The 19,433-nt window shown below is 43.9% G+C and overlaps 1 protein-coding gene across 5 annotated transcripts in view; it reads left to right on the forward strand.

Moving 5' to 3' along the window:
- LOC133346950 (striatin-3-like) overlaps positions 1 to 19,433 on the forward strand; it is a 103,628-nt gene that overhangs the window by 41,514 nt on the left and 42,681 nt on the right. For 3 of the 5 annotated variants that reach the window (XM_061558783.1, XM_061558782.1, XM_061558779.1), the window contains exons 4-7: positions 8,094 to 8,175; positions 10,874 to 11,056; positions 16,410 to 16,566; positions 17,660 to 17,798. In XM_061558783.1, coding sequence (XP_061414767.1) covers positions 8,094 to 8,175; positions 10,874 to 11,056; positions 16,410 to 16,566; positions 17,660 to 17,798 — 561 coding nt within the window. The remainder of the gene's footprint in view (positions 1 to 8,093; positions 8,176 to 10,873; positions 11,057 to 16,409; positions 16,567 to 17,659; positions 17,799 to 19,433) is intronic. The other 2 variants (XM_061558784.1, XM_061558780.1) reach the window with 1 other exon arrangement.

The following is a 19,433-nucleotide window of genomic DNA, read 5'->3' on the forward strand; positions in this document are numbered from 1 at the left end:
GTTCCAGACATACAGTACCCTGGTGTCTACAAACTAAGTTCCCTCTGTGGTAGCAGTTACATTGGAGAAACCAAACGACATGTCTCGGACCGCATCCGTGAACATAAAGCAGACCTGAAACACGGTAGGACAAACACCTCAGCCGTGGCAGATCACTGTTACAATTCAGTGGGCTCACATGACATTGACTTCTCCAAGACAGAGGTTCTCTGCAAGCCATCTGGCTACCATAAGAGATTCGTTCATGAGGCGATCCACATATACAAACACAGAGACAATTTCAACCGAGAAGATGGATTCTGGCTCAGCAATCATTGGAAGGACATAATAAACCATTTCGGATCTTAACTGATTGTTGTTCACGTTTACGGTGACTTTCAGACCGCAGTCCACTCACTGGCATTAACTGTATATCTTGTGTTCTCCACAGGGAATGCATTATTTGCTCCGCTGCGGGTCTCCTGCCACCGTTCTCCCATTCACATGTTTCATTGTTTCTACATACTATTAACATGCCCTCCCTTTGTTAATGCTACCCCCCTCCCTTTGGTGCTGCTGATCCTGCATAATGCATGGGCATAATATGACTTTGAAACCCCCCCGCCCACCTCCTACGCATTTCCCATGAATATGCTAAATTCCTCTTGATATGCACATTCTTTTGTTAAGGCGCTCTTCTTCCACCTCCAACTCAGCTTATATATAAGCTCCTAGCTTGGCAGTGTCTCATTCTTCACCTGAAGACGGCTGCTTGCGTTGTAGCCGAAACGTCGTGAGAATTATTTTATTATGTTTTATTTTTATTCTTTTATTACTTCCCTTCTACGTGACTTTACCGAAAAAACCAAGAAGAACAATAAATATATCTGAAAACCCTGTGTTATGTTCCAGAAATATTAATTAAAACATGTCACTTAGTGGAACTTCCAGACCAATGTAATGCCAGCAGCATTTGAGTGCAGACCGTCGATTGGCATGTCCATCGTCTCTGCATTCTCCACAAACTGTCCCTAGCCAGTGGCCCGCAGCCAGCGTGCCTTCACACCCCACCCGTAGTACGATGTAAATATCCGTTTGTGCAGAGGGAGGCACTGTCACTAAATGCAATCTTGGGTAAGACACATTAAAGAATTAGGACTGGCTAAAGATTCTGGCCTGCGAGTGTCTAGCAAGTGGTGTATGATGACATCAGGACCCAAAGCTAAACACGGAAATACAATTTTAAATATTAAAAAATGCAGTAAAAACTTCATGAAAGCACACAGGCTAGTAATAAGAACACCCCACTAAGTAAAATAAGCACCCCAAAGCTAAAAACAAATAAAGGAAGTGAAAAGGAGTTTAAGAATACACTAAACTGTCTGGTGTGGACCAATCAGTTTCAAAGACAATGCATATATGGTGTTTTAACATCTTAACACCTGTTTTGTTGCCAGAATAAACTCCGTAAAAAAAAACAACGGTTTTATTAACAACTTCGTTTAACTCGCGGTCGAGAAGTACGTCAATGGCGCCTGAGACGTGGCGCCTGCTTTTTTGTGCGAGCCGATTCCACAGTTTAGGGACCGTAGCGTTTTGGGTCTACATAAAAATATATAATTAATAAGCCGTCCATGCTAACATTTTAATTGCTTGAAGGGAGGCATTATTCTTTGGTTCTTTCGGTAAAGTCACGTATAAAGAAAAAATAATAAATTAAATAATAGCGTACGACGTTTCGATTGCAACACAAGGAATCATCAGGTATAATGAAATAGCGACATAAAATCTAACCAGAAAAAATTATAGACAGACATTTAAGCAGACAGATATCACCAAGATACACAGAGCGGGCAACACAGGTGTAGTGGTGATACGCGCTGACAGTGGGGATCGTGGGGCAGCGCGTGGTGATTGGCTGTGTGCCGGTGACGCGCGCTGAAGGTGAGGGATCACAGGGCAGCGCGGGGTCATGGGTTATGTGGTGGTGATTGGCTGTGGGTTGGTGACGCGCGCTGACAGGGAGTGATCGTGTGGCAGCGCGGGGCGATTGGTTGTGTAGTGGTAACACGCGCTGGGAAAACGGATCGTAGGAACAGTGCGCCGTGATTGGTCGACTAGTGGGTGCTCACATCGCGGTCCGCAAGAGGGCTATATAAGGCGGTGCGCGCGGGCGCTCGGGGAGTTGGTGACCAGCGAAGACTGAAGACGGCGGAGGAAGAGATAGGGCCCTACGGCACCTAGTCCCGCTGTCCTTGTAAGGGCCGGGGCTCTGTGTGACCCAGAGGCGGGACCCTGGGACCCGGGGCCGAACGTCCGTGTGAGGGCCGGCTCTCGGGACCCAGAGGTTGTGACCCACGCCCAAGCTGGGGTGGGTCTGTAGGCTCCACGGACGTTACGGGGCTGGAGTGTAGTGTGAGCATGCAGTGTGAGCATGCAGCGTGAGCCATAGTCACTACACGTGTCAGTGGAGTGTGTAGTGGGAGAGGTAGTGACCACACGTGTCAGTGGAGTGTGTAGTGGGAGAGGTAGTGACCACACGTGTCAGTGAAGTGTGTGTAGTGTGAGGAAGAGTGACCACACGTTGTATCGTGACAAGTCAAGGTTTAATAAAAAGTGTGCTACCCGTCAAGAGGTTTCCTGCCGTCATTCCGATACTTCACAGGTACAGAGAGGGGTGATCGTCTCTGTGGGGTGGCCTTAAATAGACAGAGGGGGGGCGGAGGCAGCGAGAGGGAGGGGTTAGAGACAAAATTTACATGTCAATGAGTACAAAAAAAAATTATTTATACGTGACTTTACCGAAAGAACCAAATAATAATTCCTGCAGTCACGAAAGCTCCAAAGTTAAGATTTAAAGGAGGCAATTGATGAATAATTTGATGCCGATTTTGACAAAGGCATGCATTGTCTCCGGGTGCCAAATGTGGAATTGATTGGACAACAGGAAGTAGACTAACTTTTGATTACAAGATTTGACCGCGACAAACACAAGTGAAGTTAAATAAAGCCGTTGAAAAAAGGGGAAAAACCTACTATCAAGCAAATATGAGATTGTAATAAACGTCAACTAATTACCCTATTGTATATTGTATGTACTGTTCGTGAGTGAATGGCATAGATTGAGTAGTTTTTGTCAACATCTCTTACAGCAGACTGCAATGACGTGAATACTAAAAGAGTATGGAAACTCATAACCTACAACCTGCAGCAGTCTATTATGGATATACCAAGGTGTATCTTGATACGTGAACAGTGGGAGGAGAGATCTGATTCGTTTCTTAACCTGGGGTGCACTGACCCCCTGGGGGTGTGAGATGCCCTTTCTGGGGGATGCGAGACATGCTAGATTTTTTTTAGAAGGTAAATAATCGGAACACATTAAGTACAGGCACGTAAGTACACCTGCTTTGTTTCATCAAACCTATGTATTTATATAAAAAATACAATTGAGAAGCAAAGGGGTGCAAGGCTGCAGTAAAGGTTGAGAACCACTGGTCTAAGTTTTCAGGTGTCACACTTCCTCATATCAACCGTAATCCTAATTGTGTGATGTGCATTTGCACTTCTTCCTGAGTTATGAGTTCTCTGTGCATATACAGCTGGTGACTGTGCCCAACTTGTTTGTACAACACCGAGTTGCAGTACATTGCAAGGTCATTGTGACGTTCACGTGCGTTACAGTAGTGAGCAAATGCCTTTGAAGAATGGTACAAGCAGACTTGGGCTTGTTTTATTACTGGGCGTTACACGTCTCTGGTTCAACCCTCTTCCCACACTGCACTCTGCCCAAAAAGCACCATGTGCTGTGGTGGTCACGTGACTTTGGCGGCCTCCAGTGGTCAAAAAACGAAATGCTTCGCTTTGTGTGGGGGATTCTTTTGGTTCAGACCCAACCGTTGAAAAGTGCCAGAGGATAGCTGGACCCACATGATGCGAAGCGGATATTCACTGCATCCATGTTTATAACCTCAATTGTGTAAGATGGATACAATTGGAATTGATAGCAAACACATAATTAGTGTTGGTACATTTACACTTGTAGCATGGATCATGTGTATATTTATGCCATTTGCCTGGCAAAACCGGAGTTTTTGTATGTAACAGCTTTCTAAATTATGGGCCGTCTTACATAACAGGGACAAAGTGCATCTATAGTTAACAATGTCAATTTAAACTGTCTTTCAATGTTCATCATGAGAAGACATCACATTGAAGCTGAGTATTACAATAAAAATAAAACGTGTTCTTACAGGAACCACACATGTTTAAAAATGTTATTGTTTTTCCATGCTGAATTTTTTTGCTTAAAGAGGAACGGCTTTCAAAATTTAAATGGCTGCCTTATCCTAAGCCACATGTGCTCAGGTGCAGATGTTGATAGGAAGGTTTTGTTGGGCTAGGGTGCTTGTAAAATAGTTTATATTTTAGTTTAAATCCCTTCATCCCTAATGGCACTGCCAGTGTTTACTTGACACATTGTCATCACTTCACGGCCTTTTCTCTGCCAGATCCTGCCACCTTTGCACTGTACAGTCAACAACTGACTTCCATGGTCTGTCCTTACATCATTATCACCACACTCTCGTGTTCAGCCTGCTGTTTTGTCGCTGACCTCGGGGTACCTCTCCAATGCCTGTGTTAGTAACCTGCCATCTTCCATTCTATAAATGTACCCCATCCACCACAACCTCTAGTCCCTGATTGCGTTTACAATGTTTTCTTACTACATTCTATTCTGAATTTGTCTCTGACCCTTTATACTTCAAGTACATTTTCCCTAATGTATATTCCTTTGAGAAGTATTTGCTGAATGGAATCAGTTGATTACAAATAGCATGCCTCATAAAAGGATTGGATTTAGCAATTGTGGAGCATGCAGTGCTTCATTGCAACATGATGCAGCCTTTTATTTGTATGTAATGTACTCGTGGTGTCCATATGCATGTGGTATTGACCCGGCTTAGGGCCCGCTGACAGTGATAAGTGCTCCTACAGTACATGTATGAGCAGGGAGACCTCATAATTCTGAATTTCACTTGGCCTTTATCCCTATGGTCTGAACAAGCAGACATTTCAGTTGTGCCGCCAGCATTTGGATGCACAGACCGACCTATAATAGCCTCGCTTGCATGGCATGAGCTGTGCTGGCAGATGCTGTGTCCTGCCACAATGTATGACTAATATTCATTGTGTGGTTGAGAATAATGATGGAGTGGTTACCAAAGGAGGGAACATGCCCGAGAGTGGCCGCCATGTAGATGGTGAATAAATCAGCTCATGTGCAGGACGTAGATGGATTGTTGCACTGCGTGACCATGAAGGATGGCAAACATCTTGGGGAGGCCATAATCAGCAAATGGGTGATGGTAAATAACCCAGTTCAAGTCACAAGAAATTATATCGGTCATTCACTGAGCAGTGTGTGCTGGGCCACCAGAGTAGAGCGCTCTCGTGATGCTGTCGTGCTGGCGTGTGCTTCTGCGGCCACTCCCACCGTCTTGGCCATGAAGCCCATCACAAGGGTGATGATCCCTGAGCCTGTCTGGTTTTTTAAGCACACGTCAAACTATTCCCAAGGATATATGTGTGTGTGTATATATGTATGCACATATATGCTGGTGACTGCTAGAGGGTTTTTCCTGCTTAATATTTGCTTCAGTGACTCGTACAAATATTTACCAGAATATTTAGGTTATTGAAAATATGTCAATTCTATTCATCATTCTTCAAATTTTCCACGTTTCAACATTTGCTGGGCCATTCTTCAAAAAAAAAATTCTCACTGCATATTTGGAGGTCTGAAATGAGGTAGCTTTTATGATTTTCCTGTTAATAGGCATAGACTGCACTATATTTGTACCAGTTTCAGCTCTTGCCTTTCTAGAACATGATGAGAAATCATATCGGTCATTCACAATTGAGAGTGTGTGTTTTCTTAAGATAGCAATGACCATATAATTCCTAGGAAGACTCTTTGCTCATGAGTGGTTTATTGGAAGTATATTTAGTGTTTAAAATGCATTGGTCACCCTAGTGCTATCGGCACTGAACTCGGAGATGGGGATTTTAGAATTCCATTAAAGTTAATGCAGCACAGCACCCGCTATTTGCATGCATTGCTCCTCGTATATGTGCTGATTGTTTTGTCTTTGCCAGCTAAGCTTTACACTTGCAATCACGCTCAGCTTTCCACCTGCATATTAACTTTCCCCCCTCCACTGAACCTGCAACCTTAAAAATAAACACACGATAGCTGCTTCTGGTCATGATGGTTGATAACGTGCTTTGTATATATATTTTAAACAGCCGTCATAACTTAGAAAATCACTGAGCGAATGTCGTGTGACACTGGCCTGTAACAGTTGTAGACCTCTACAGTAACGACTGCGTGCATTTTTTTCTCTTTTGATAAATAATTTGGTCCAAGCAAAATGGATGCACATTTTCCATTAAAGTGCATCTACGATAAGGTGGAATAAGCAATGCCAATGTTTCTGCAGTCTTAGGGAACATCTGTTTTGTATTACAATGCTGTTAATTTTGGTTGTTGTAGATTCATGCAATGAAAATCATTTCATGTGTTCCTTATCTTCCCAGCTGGTGTCAATCGCTCTACAAACGCGTTTAATTTTGGCCTCGCAAAGATAGGGCAGCGAATCCCACTTGACACATTTTGTCGGGCTGTAATATAGGGCTGCGTGTTTTCACATTATTATTATGAATGCAGTCGGTGCATCTACATTGTATGCAATTTTATTCCAGCCTACAAATGTTGTGCAGCAGTTTTATGTTGAAAATTGCAACTTAGTTTTCTGTCTCGCAGCACAGTACGGTGTTATTCTAGCTCATCGCACTCTAATGATGCCTTCATGACGAATACAGTATCTGGCTGGGAGAATCCAATGGCAAAATTCACCCACTCTTCTCTTTTTTTTAAAGGCGAGCCCTAAGAGCTCACACCAACCATTTAGGGCATCCACACAACGAATTGCACCCTCCAAGCTAAAAAAGAAAAAAATGAGACATTGCAGAAAGTAATACATTTTTGAAATAGTTCAGTTTGAGTTTTTAGTTTCTGTCCATCTATCCAAATATAAATTGGCCACCATTTTGTTCATTGCAGAGGCTCTGCTCCTGGCAATTATTTTGAGCTGTCGCGATTGCATTCCAATCAATCAAGAGTGCGTAGTGTATTTAATATGAAACAATTGTGATTGTTAAACCCAAGTGGAATTGTATTATGGCGTGTAGCTGCACACATTCAATGGAGCAACAGGAATGTAAATATTGTAAGTGACTCTGGGCATCATCAACGGGCATCATCACCACGACCTCTCAAGGTTTACAAGTAAACTTGTATCCACTTGCAAATTAGTGTCGGGCAGCATTAATCTGTTGACAATCTTGAGCCAGTTGTGGAAATCCCATATTCACTTTGCAGGTATTAGTTTCTCCAAAGTACAAATGTATTTTGCTTTTATAAAAGGTTTTTTGGGTTCGATCGTGTAAATATATAAATGTGTCTTTTGCTTTTCCTAAAATTTGGTACTACATTTTTTATAAACCTTGGAGAGCTGATAAGATGAATTGATATTAGGGATTTGAACTCGCAATAGTTGTAATTGTGGCACTGACCATGCCACAGCCCCACCTGGCTAGGCAATCGATGGCTATGGACAAACCTCTCACTTGGTTATGGTGAAGAATGACCGCTTACATTTTTCTGGTTTGTGTGTTGCTGCAGACCTGTCAGTTGTGAGTTGACCGAAATAACATTTATCTATTACCTGAATGAGTGTCTCTGTTTCTCTTTGCCTCTGCAAACAGGAACACATTGTAGCTGTTTCTTTGCATATTTGTAAGATAACACCGGTTTGATCACATTTCTATCGGCTATTTGCTTTGTGTCTGTTACTTGAAAATGAAAAATTGCTCTGTATTCATTGAATTCGACATAAACGGCTGAGGCATAATAAAAAGCCCCTTTTGTGTCCGCATGTCTTGTGTGTTTGTACTGTATTCGTCACTGTGTTTTCTCGCATCACTCGTGGCAGCGTTGAGTGAATGTCCTATCTGCGCTGGCTCACACTGGTATTCGTCTGTGTTTGTAGAAGAGACAAATGACACGGACACCCCGGTGGTGACCTCCAACAGCCAGCTGACATGGAGGCAAGGACGGCAGCTCCTGCGCCAGTAGGTCACACTCTGCGTCGCCCCACTAGGCAATATCTATTGTGTCCAATATAATGCCTTGCACTGTTTCACACTTTACCCCTCATACTCTACACCACACACTGTAACTCACCTTTCCAGACCACTACCATGCCTTGCCATCTATTGCTACAACAGCTGAGCTGCCATGACATTGTCTTCATCTTGTTTGTGCCAGGCTAGGTACACTTTGAGTTCAAATGGAGTGGCAAAGGCTCCCAATACCTCACTTTACACATTTCAACATACCACCCAGCATTCATTATATTTTGCACAACACATTGCAGTGCCCCAGTCACTCACATCCTGTACCACAGACTGCACCACATTACTCAGTGCTACCTGTTATAGAATAAAGGCACGATGTTGTATTTCTCTACATTATCAACAAACTATGTGGTGGGCAGCAGAGGGCAGTGCAATTAAATCCATTGTTGTACTGCACTTCTATCCTCCCATGGCTTTGTTCTCTGCCTTTATGAACCCGCGCTGACCAGCGTGGCAAAGCACAATCACGTAAACTCCAAGAACTGCACATCGTATGGAGGTCCTCATCCAGCAGTGGATTGATCAGGGGTCGTACATGTATATTGTGCATATACGCCTTTATATTTGAAGTTTGCAGCTTCTCTCCGTGGTCGTGTAGATTTTTCTCCAGGGCCTCTGGTTTTTTTCCTTCATATTCATAAAAATACGTTTAGAGTAATTGGCTGCTATAAAATTCTCTATGTTAAGCCACTTTGTTTAGCTGTCATTTGTGGCCAGGTCGCTTCTGAAAAAGAGCTGAATAGCTCAGTGTGCCTTACTTGGTAAATACATAAAATAGTTAAAAGCACAAACCGCACTATGACACAGCATTCGGCATTGTCGCTCCCGCCACAGACTCGACCGCACATTGCAGTTGACACAAAGGAACATGCCTGCTGCCGCTCAAGTTGTAATAATGCACGTGACGAGAAAACTATTGATTTCTCTACTTATGTTGATGTTGGTTCATTGGTGTACCACCGCCCAGGGCAAGCACTTGCATCGTGTGCGCTAGGGTGACCGTCTTATTCAAGCATCCTGTTAAGTACCCAATGCTGCTGTCCCAAGTTCTTGGATTACGCTTTTTAATTCGCACGCTGAGGCAGCGGCGGATTGTTAAACATGCGTCTGCCTCGCGCAATCCCAACCGTTTGGCTCCTGTATTTGAGCACTGCGTGCTGAGCGGGTGGTCATTGAATTGGTGGCATTTGGCACGCATTGGGGCATGACCCCAGGGGGCGGACAGTGGTGATGAATTCTGAAGTCACATGTTTGTGGGAAATGCACGTGGCTGGAGCCAGTGCTGTCATCAACATGTGGGGGCCTTGTTCTAGGAGTGGAGCATGGATGGCTGGTGATGATGATTCCAGTCTCATTATTTGAAGAAAAGAAGGAATTTAATCCGCATTTGCATCATGCAGAATAAATAAACTTCCTTTAAAAATGTTGGATTGGCTGCAGTCCCTTCCACATGCGGTGCCGAAGACGCCTTTTTGGCATCCGATGGTTTGACTTCGTCAGAAATGTCACCATTGCATTTGCGACCAGTCTCCTAGCGACTGAGAGCTTAGTTCGATGGAGATGGCTGAACTTTGTTTACATGTCACCCATCTTGATGCGCAAACTCGAGAAAATTGCGCACTCTAGTTGGCGGTTGACGTTTGAAGTGAGGACTGCGACCCTGAAAGGAAAGGTGCCCCCCCCCCCCCCCCCCATAGTCGCTCTCGCGATACGTGGATCAAACAAATCACTTGACACCGGTGTGGCAGCAAGAGCAGTTAATGTGAATGCTGTCGAAGGATGTCAGGCATTTGGCGCAAAGGTCCTTCGCTGACTGCTTTGATGAGTGAATTAATTTCCAAGTGAAGTGTTAATTTTCTTAGCGGATTGTGAGTTATAGAAGATTACATAGGCCACCAATTCCTGATAAAATCCAGTAATCAAAACGAGTCCCAAGTTTTTACTTGTTTAAACACATTTTACCGGTTTACATTTATCCTGAAAACCTATTAATTTAGTTCAGCAATAAAACACACCCTTTACATGTGTTTATTTATGACTTGACCGTTCCCCTCACGACCACACTGGTAGTGAGGGGAATGGTAGTGAATTGATAGTGAATTGCTCTTCAGGCCATCGAGTGACTGTCCAGTTACACTGGAGCAGTTAATGTCGGGCAGTATGTTTGACTTTTGTAAAATGTAGGGTGGGTGCTTGTTAAGTGACGCTAGTTTGTGATCTTCCATGACCACCTGAAGAAGGTAGCTGCCAAGACCAAAACAAGGGTCAACCTGGTCAAGAAACTGGTGCACAAATGGAAAATAAAAACTCTCCAGCAGTGTGCGACTGTGGTCATCCAGAACAAGATCATACAATGTATAACAATGCAATGCCCAGTCCACAAATACGAAAAAGACAAATACTGAATAGTTTTATTTAAGGAAAGCAAACTGCTTTGGTATAAAATGCGAGTGTTCCTTTCTTTCCTTTATTAGCACGAACAGCATTAACAGCCATTCTACAGTCACGTGCAACAGTGTCTCTTGGTCCCAGTGCTGTTGCTGTAGTTGTGTCCTTGCTCCCAGTGCGGTCGCCCCAGCTCGTGTGCGTGCGTGTACGCGACGCGTCTGCGATGCCCGCGGCGCTGACGCAGGTACCTGCAGGAGGTGGGCTACACGGACACGATCTTGGACGTGCGGTCGCAGCGTGTGCGCTCTCTGCTCGGCCTCTCGGGGCCTCCGGACCAGAATGGCGCTCCCGACGCCAAGAACATCGAGCAGATCCTCAATGGCCGTGACATCATGTCTATCAAACCCAAGGAGGATGATGCCAAGAGGTGCGTACCCCCATATAGCAGTGTGTAATTTAGTTGAAAGGTTTTCTGTTGCACGAGCGGTCGTTTTGTTTTCTCCTGGAGGGATGTAAACATTACATTCACTGTGCGGTATATATTTTCTTCTTACGGCAGCGTATTGTGGCAGTTGTGTTTTATAGGCTGGGCGTATACACCAGTGATGAGCTTGTGTGCACAGGTGATTGAGATAATAAATTACCGGCTGGCCTACATCAGAGATCAGCAACAGTAGCCGCCAACTTTATGTAATCGTGGGAGAACGTGTGAGTTGCTCCATTCAATTTATGAAAAAGCCCCCAGCTCGTGGAGCGAAACGTCGGACATCACGCTGGACAACATACTGTATAATCCTAAAACATATTTTTTCTGCCATTTTGCTACACACTTGGGGATTGTCTTCCTGGTCCTATTTTCCTACTCTTTTTTGTCCTGAGCTATCCACACGAAACATATATTACACGCTTTCATTTAACTCACTGTCTATTGTTGTTGTCGTATCCTCAAATCTTGTAACTCAATTTTAACCCACTTCCCAATGTGGTATCGACTGCAAACTTGGTATACTTATGTCATACTGATGACAATACTGTATTCTATAAAAAATAAAAAAAAGTATTTTTAAACATTCATTTTTATATGTTATGTTTCGGCTTGGGTCTAATTGTCCACGCTCAACTGACGTTGGCTGTAAATCGCCATGGTCCTTTACGTTGTGGCAAGCTTTGTGGCCACTTCCTGGAGTCGTGGAGTTCTGCCATTACGAGTAGGGTACATTTCATTAAAGCGTGTTTAAAAAAAAGTATTTTTAAATGTTACTTATTTTACTCGTACATCAATCGGCCCTTATCAGTATTAATACACAGGAATCCAGAATGAAGCACATTGAAATCCACACATTGACACCACCTTAGAATGAGAGTACACATACATGGCGGAATATCAGTTTGATCCTGTTCGTGTGCCATGGTTTAATGATGTAATCCAGTAGCTATTTAAAGGGGAAGCTTCTCTTGGCGGATGACCAAGGTAGATTTGTTTGTTGGTTTGCTGGTACAACACACATTGTTCATAAGCGATAGTCAGCAGTGGCCGGATAGCAGCCAGGGGTTTACGTTCAATCTACAGCACCACTGAGAGATGCAGCAAAGAGATCGCAATGATGGGGTTTGTGTTTGGAACCCAGGTTTAAATCACCCCACCATTAAACTAAATTTACAGTCATAGTTGATGGCCACCAATGACAAAAAAACACATACTAAATATTCTAGTTGGAATGAGCATGTCAATAGAATAAATGTAATTTTTTTACAGTAGTGTCAGGATACAGTAGATCTAGATAAAGAAACAAAACATGTACAAACAACCAAGCACGCGTAACATAAATCATGTCAATTAAAATAATAGCTGTTTTACTGTAACAAAGAAAGAAAGAGCTCGATGGTTTGAGACAACTGCGCTTCAGGATATAATCACCGTTACATTGTAAGGATTTTAAGTGTATTGGATATGACGGGTGTGGTATAAATTAAAATTTCAATCACTCCTGTTATCAAAGATGCTTTTACTTTAGCTGTGGATGAGAGGGGAAGGAGGGACCTGGTGTCTTTTCTTAGTTAATGGATGAAGATCACCATCTCTTTGGTGACGTGTGCAATCCAATACAATCATCGTGAGATTTTAAGTAGTTTTTATCTTGATGAAGTGTTTGACTTGCATTGACTGTTGCCAGTGGGTGTTTGTAAGCCATTGCATTTCTGAAGACATTCAACACATTTATAAATCACGATTGTGAAGTGTGTAGAGGAAAAACAATCCAAACCATGAACCAAAAAACACTTCATCAAACGTCCCTGCTACAAAAACTCTTTTATGGCTTTTCTAATTGACTAATTAGCCTATCTGGTTCCATTCCCCCTTACTGTGGTGTCTAACAAACCACAAACTGCCCACCGCCCATGATGTGATGCACTCTGAATAATTGCCTTGTCAACTTTGAAACACACTTTGACCGATGATCATTTTTGGCAGCAGAGTTATTTTTGGCTGCAAGTCTCGTTGGCATGAAAAGCATGTTTCAATGTTATTTATGCATTCATTCGCACACTTTTTTTTATGGATATTGTATTTTGCATGCACACCACTTGTAAACTAGCTACACGCCCCAAGTAGTGTGCATATTTCCACGCATTTTTTGTGCGTTTCTTGCTTGAATCGATACGTATGCTAAACCTACATTATCCTATTCAAGCAATACTCCAACCCTAATATTGCATTTTAAAATAGTCCTCTGACATCATCATCGTTGACACGCTGAGCCACACAGCTAATGCAGTGAGTCACTAGGGTGACCTAAGAATGGTGCTAATGGCCCATGCATGATGGGACACCACACTGGTCATCCCTTTCGTAAACAATGTGTGCAGAATAGCTGTTCGACTTCCAGCTCAACTTCCAATTGGCAGTCACAAGGAGGCCCCCTGGTCAACCTTTTTCCAGCCTCTAGAATTATTTTTCCATCCAACCCGACTGGTGCTGCAAGATCTGACCATGCCCACCTAGTGCTTGCCTCGCTGCATTTGGCTTCTGGTTGCTGAACGAATATATTCTAAGGTCGTACTCATTCCACACAAAGGGGCTTGCCATCGTACAAAGACGGTCACTGCATCGTGCGCTTTCAGATGCTCTTCTACGGCCATCTGGAACGCTCTTCTTTCCGATATTAGGAAGCCACTTGAGCTATGCACTTTTAAGTCTTGATTAAAAACAAATTTCTTGAACTGCTTTTTGTTAATAGTTTGTTGCCCTTCCCCCGCATGGGTGGCTGTGTACAGCGTGAAATAAGTTCTAGATACATCCGACTGCACTTAAAAATGTCCACACCTTTAGGTGTAGTCTTGGAGACTACTACACCTGACCTATAGCAGAAAAATGTTAATGCTGTAGGAGTGGACTACGGTAAGCAATGAAACAGTTGTTCTGCTGACAGTGAAATTGTTATTATATTGTTGCACTGGTCAGTCACTTGAATGTCATAGGCACTTGCCTCTTGCTTGAGTGTGACTGTAACCCATGGTGAACAGGTATTGTATGATAGGGTCTAAAAAAAGTCCTGCGACCTCAACACCTATCGTTCATCTCTTCTGGCTAATGAAAGTTTATAGATGTCCTTGTAGTAATTTGTTATACTATTAGCGCTTTCTCAATTATTATCTAGCCTCAAATGAATTGACCCTTCTTAAATCGGTATAATTTTTTTCTTTCAAGGTCAATAAATGAGTACATCTTTGGTAAATCAACAGTAGTTGTGTCTTATGGCAATACTAGTCCCAGCCATAGGAATGTTACGTGTTGGATACTGTAGTGAATCGATGCAGAACAGCATCCCTCATTGCTCATTTGAGAATTTAAACATTTTGACTTTTTACTTTGAGCCCAAGTCAGCCAAATCTTAACCATCCTGGCCTTGTTCCTGTAATCTCGTGCGCCGTCAGCTAGCCAGCCCATAATAAGCCTTAGCCCCAGTCAACTCGTTGTCAAAACTGGCACCTAATCGATTCTTAATCAGCCTCGACTCTATTCAACTAGCTCCTCAATTCGGAATTTCAAAATGAAATATCCATTGATTTTGTTCAACTCTTTTCAGCTTCCAGTTTGCACAAGTGAATTGGTCCCTGACTCACTCACCTTACCCATAGTCAACAAAATCCTAACTTACCAACTGGTAATGAATCTCCTATTGCAAGTCAACTAGAAACGAGCCAAATAATTTCAATGGTACTCGCTTATAACTCACGTGATGTAAGTGAAATCCAGCCATTCCATAATTATAGATTCATTACCACTGGTCAACTAGCCCCTAGCTGGCCAAACTATCCATAACTAAGCTGATAACCAATCTGCCAGCCATTTTCAATGAACTCCCTTAAAACCCAGCCAAATCGTTGTCCTCGCATGGCACATCACTGTGATACAACCCACTGGTGCCGTTTATCTTCACGCTGATTCAAGCCCCGTGCCGCTATGCATTTCCTTGTAGCCCGGTGCAGTGTCCACTGTTGTCCTTTCCTTCCCACGTGGGCTCGTGCACCTTGGGCAGCAGGAAGGGGTTCTCAGCGCCGGCCATTGTGTTTCCCTTCCCTAGAGACCGCATCCCCTGACTTCATCAGGGCAGCGGCCGCCCACGCACGCTCTGGTGCGGGGAAGTGAAACGCCTCATTTTGACTGTACTCTGCGGCTCAATTGAAAAGAAAATCAGAAGTGTGCAGCCTCCGTCATTATTCCTTTTTTGTTGGTTATTGACGGTAAAGCATTGGAAGGGTGTGCTGATTTCAAGGTGCGTTTTTGGGAAACTTTCCAAGCAGGGTGGTACAGACCCAACGTGCTTTGGTACCTGTGGTTTAGCGCCCATTTTGTTTTTGTGTATGTGTTGGCATTCATGTCTGTGAAACTTTCTGTGCCATTTGTATTCATGTGTTCTGATGTGATGTGCTGTGGCTTGATATGGTATTGTTCAGTTGGCGTGCCTCATTGTTTAATGTGCCATGGTGTGTGTGACATATTTTGATGCCACACGGTGAATTTTGTAATGTGGTGTAACTGTGTGGTATGACGTGTTGTGATCTTCGACGGGGGTGCCACGTACTATGGCTTGCTGTGTCATGGTGACGTATGGGTTGTTGCAATTCGGTGTAGTTTGGTATGGTTTGGTGAGATATAATAGACGCTACGGTGCCGAGATGGTAACTACCTCGTCTGGTTTTTAGGAGCGCGTGGATTTTATTCCGACCCTGGTGCCTGTATATTTGGAGTTTGCATGTTTTTCCTGATCGCGTGGATTTTACTCCGACCCTGGTGCCTGTATATTTGGAGTTTGCATGTTTTCCCCTGATCGCGTGGATTTTCCTCGGTCTTCCGGTTTTCTCCTCCACATCTAGAAACGTGTGCTAAGAGTGTTTGGCTGCTATAACGTGCTATAACGTGTGCTATAACGTGTGCTATAACGTGTGCTAGAACGTGTGCTAGAACGTGTGCTAGAACGTGTGCTAGAACGTGTGCTAGAACGTGTGCTAGAACGTGTGCTAGAACGTGTGCTAGAACGTGCTAAGAGTGTTTGGCTGCTATAACGTGTGCTATAACGTGTGCTATAACGTGCTATAACGTGTGCTAAGAGTGTTTGGCTGCTATACATTTCCACGTAGAGATATTATTTGTGGTAAGGTCAGTGGGCCTTACCTGGTAAAATTTAAATTGTTGCCAGAAAAAAGGGTAAAAACCTATTATCAGTTTAAAATAGTTTAATAGTGTGGCATGGCGTGACACCCATTGACCTGCGTAGGAACGGGGACAAGTCTCGCTCCGAGCCACTGGTACCTTCGGTGGTGGATACCTTCCAGTTCCTGCAGGAGGAGGAGGACAGCGACGACGATGAGGACGACGACCCAGTCGGCCCCGTCGATGAGCGGGATCGGCCACGCGCCAGCAAAAAGGCGAAGGTGCGGCGGAGCCCCCGGTGACATGACCCAGATTCGCCACAAACATCCACACCCATCACAACACCCGAACTCATTACTAACATTTGCCAAGCAAATACCTGGACTAATTATACACTCATTTCACACAGCAGACGGAGACTAGCTACGCATACGCACACATATCACACAACACAGAAACTAGCTATAACAAAAAATACGCACACTCACCGATGACAGCACAAACCCAGGCTAATTAAACAAGCGTGCGCACACGCCTATGCAACAACACAAACCGGGACTAACTACACACTGATCACAAAACAAACTAAAACAATCACCTGCCACAAACCTTGACTACACACACTTTCACTTTTGTTGCAAAATCCATAATAATTACTACACACGCCCGTGACTACACAACCGTGACTATCTTCTTGGTTCTTTCGGTAAAGTCGCGTAGAATGGAAATAATAAAATAATAAAAATAATTCTCACGACGTTTCGGCCACAACGCAAGCAGCCGTCCTCAGGTGAAGAACAGGTCTGTCGAGAAGACAGAGTCTGAAATCAGACTCTACGTGACTTTACCGAAAGAACCAAGAAGATGAATCCCTGCAGTCACGAAAGCTTTAAATCGAAATTTAACCGTGACTATGTTTTCACTAACCCCAAGTCTGGACTAACTAAACATACACACATGACTCTACACAACCTATACATGCCAAACGCACAACATCCAACATGAGTCAAGCCCCCACCAACTCGAAAAATCTCCACACACCTTTCATTGTAATGCCATGACCCTCCGAAAAGCTTAGCGAAACATACCCTCCAATGCAACAACCTACACGAACCAACATTCACATCACCTTCACCAGTCATCCTAGCCTGAAATTACCCTCCTGAAATGTTGTTACACTAACTAACCAATGAAGCGAGATGTTGTGACCAATTCGAAAGGGGTGGGGCAAACAGGGGAGGTGGGTACATGATACGTACAACCTAGGCAACCCATCTATAAGACGGACCATCAGTCACAACATTTACTTGACTAATTTCCTCGTACAGGGTGATGCTGTAGTTTGGTAACAAGTGCCGCTGTGTGACGACGCAGATTGTTAACGAGGGCCCGGTGGACCTCGCTGATGACCTCGACACGGAGGAGGCGCTCAAGGAGTTTGACTTCCTGGTGACCACAGAGGACGGGGAGGGTGCGGGTGAGGCGCGCAGTTCCGGGGACGGCACTGAGTGGGGTACGGCGCTCCCCTCTGCACCCCCACAGCCTCCGTATGGAACACCGTCCTTGTGCCATACTTCACCAGGCTGTGGCAGACCGGCACTTTGTAGACAAGGTTTGGTGGATCGTGCAGAGAATTACGAAACCCCAAAATCTACTGGGCGGCGAGGTGGCCAGAAGATGGCAGTACAGAAAATGGATTTTTAACCCTTCTTTGCAACCGACCTTTGAGTGTTCTCCCGTTACATGCGTAGGCTTGCTCCGGGCACTGCCATTTTCTCCCACATACAGACGACCTAAGATAGCCCTTCACAGTACAAAGAAGGACCATGGCCCAAAGAAAGCATTACCTATTACATATGTGTTCTTTTAAAACGGTGTTCTTGATGAATACAAGTTTTTTTTTGTTATATGTGATTGTGGACCACTGCCAACAAAGTATCACAATAATTAACATAAATATAATGAGACAAATATCCTCATACAATACTCTCCTGGGTCTTTAGATCTAGTGAGGCTTATCTAGAAAAGTAAAGGACAAGAGACCCTTGAATATCACGGGGATTAAGTTTTTGGAAAGTGCCATGAAAACCAAAACCACGATATTCAATACTAAAGCCTTACCAAAATAAGGGGGTAAGGTACATGGCAACCAAAAATATACATCACAATTGAAATAAGTACGGTATTGTGCCAAATAAACTAAAAATAAAATAATTTAAATAAACATGTAAAACCCTATACAAAAAACATACCCTAGACAATGAATAGGAGTATAAATCTTATAATAGTATAAATACTCCTATTTGTTGGATGATGATCCAAAGCGGGTATGTGTGTGTCCACGAGTAGGGAGCAGTAGTGCAACGGTTGGCACGCAGCCGAGTTCGACTCACTCTGACGCCCAACACCTGTGACGATTATCTGAATCGGTCCTGGGCCTCCCCTAGGTCGACTCAGCTTCAAATGAGTACCTGGTCCAATGTGTAAACATCACCACTTGGGAGACAAAGGCGACCGGGCGTGGTGTTGGCCACCCACCCCCTCGTGTGGCGTGCTGGCCTTCATAGGTGCTCGCTAACAGCACTTGCCCCAACAGTCTGTTAAGGCTATAAGGGGGGGTCTTTGTCTCTGTTAGCGAGATGGTTGCAAGGCAGAGGTTGAGGTGCCACTGATATACTCAAAAATACTTTCCTTTTGCATCCTATTACATGCTTTGTGTGGTGCTACCCAAAATATTGCATATTCCACGTCAATTATCTTTGTCCGTGCTCTACCCTTCTGTACCATTGCATTACGGTTCAATGCACCACTTTATACCATAGTATAATAAGGCACACACTAGAATAAGTACATAAAAACTGTACAGCTCAGCATTGTACCGATAATGCGCTAGGTGTTGAATGTTGGTGCTAATCACAACAGAAATCCATGCTCGTAATCACCCTTGCACGTATTGGCTTAGTTGACACTTGGCCACAGTCGGGCCGCAGCTTGGTGATTACAGCGTAAGGCTTATGGGCCACGCAAATTGCTGATGGTGCTCAACAGCATAGTGATTGTTGCGTATGCCTTTTATTGATTGTCATCGCCACCAGCGTCAGCCACTTTTACCCATTGCAGTTAAATCCTGTACCATTCCCTTTCATCA

Source organism: Lethenteron reissneri, chromosome 25 (assembly GCF_015708825.2).
Source record: "Lethenteron reissneri isolate LAM-NWPU_2019-01 chromosome 25, ASM1570882v1, whole genome shotgun sequence".
Taxonomy (NCBI): domain Eukaryota; kingdom Metazoa; phylum Chordata; class Hyperoartia; order Petromyzontiformes; family Petromyzontidae; genus Lethenteron; species Lethenteron reissneri.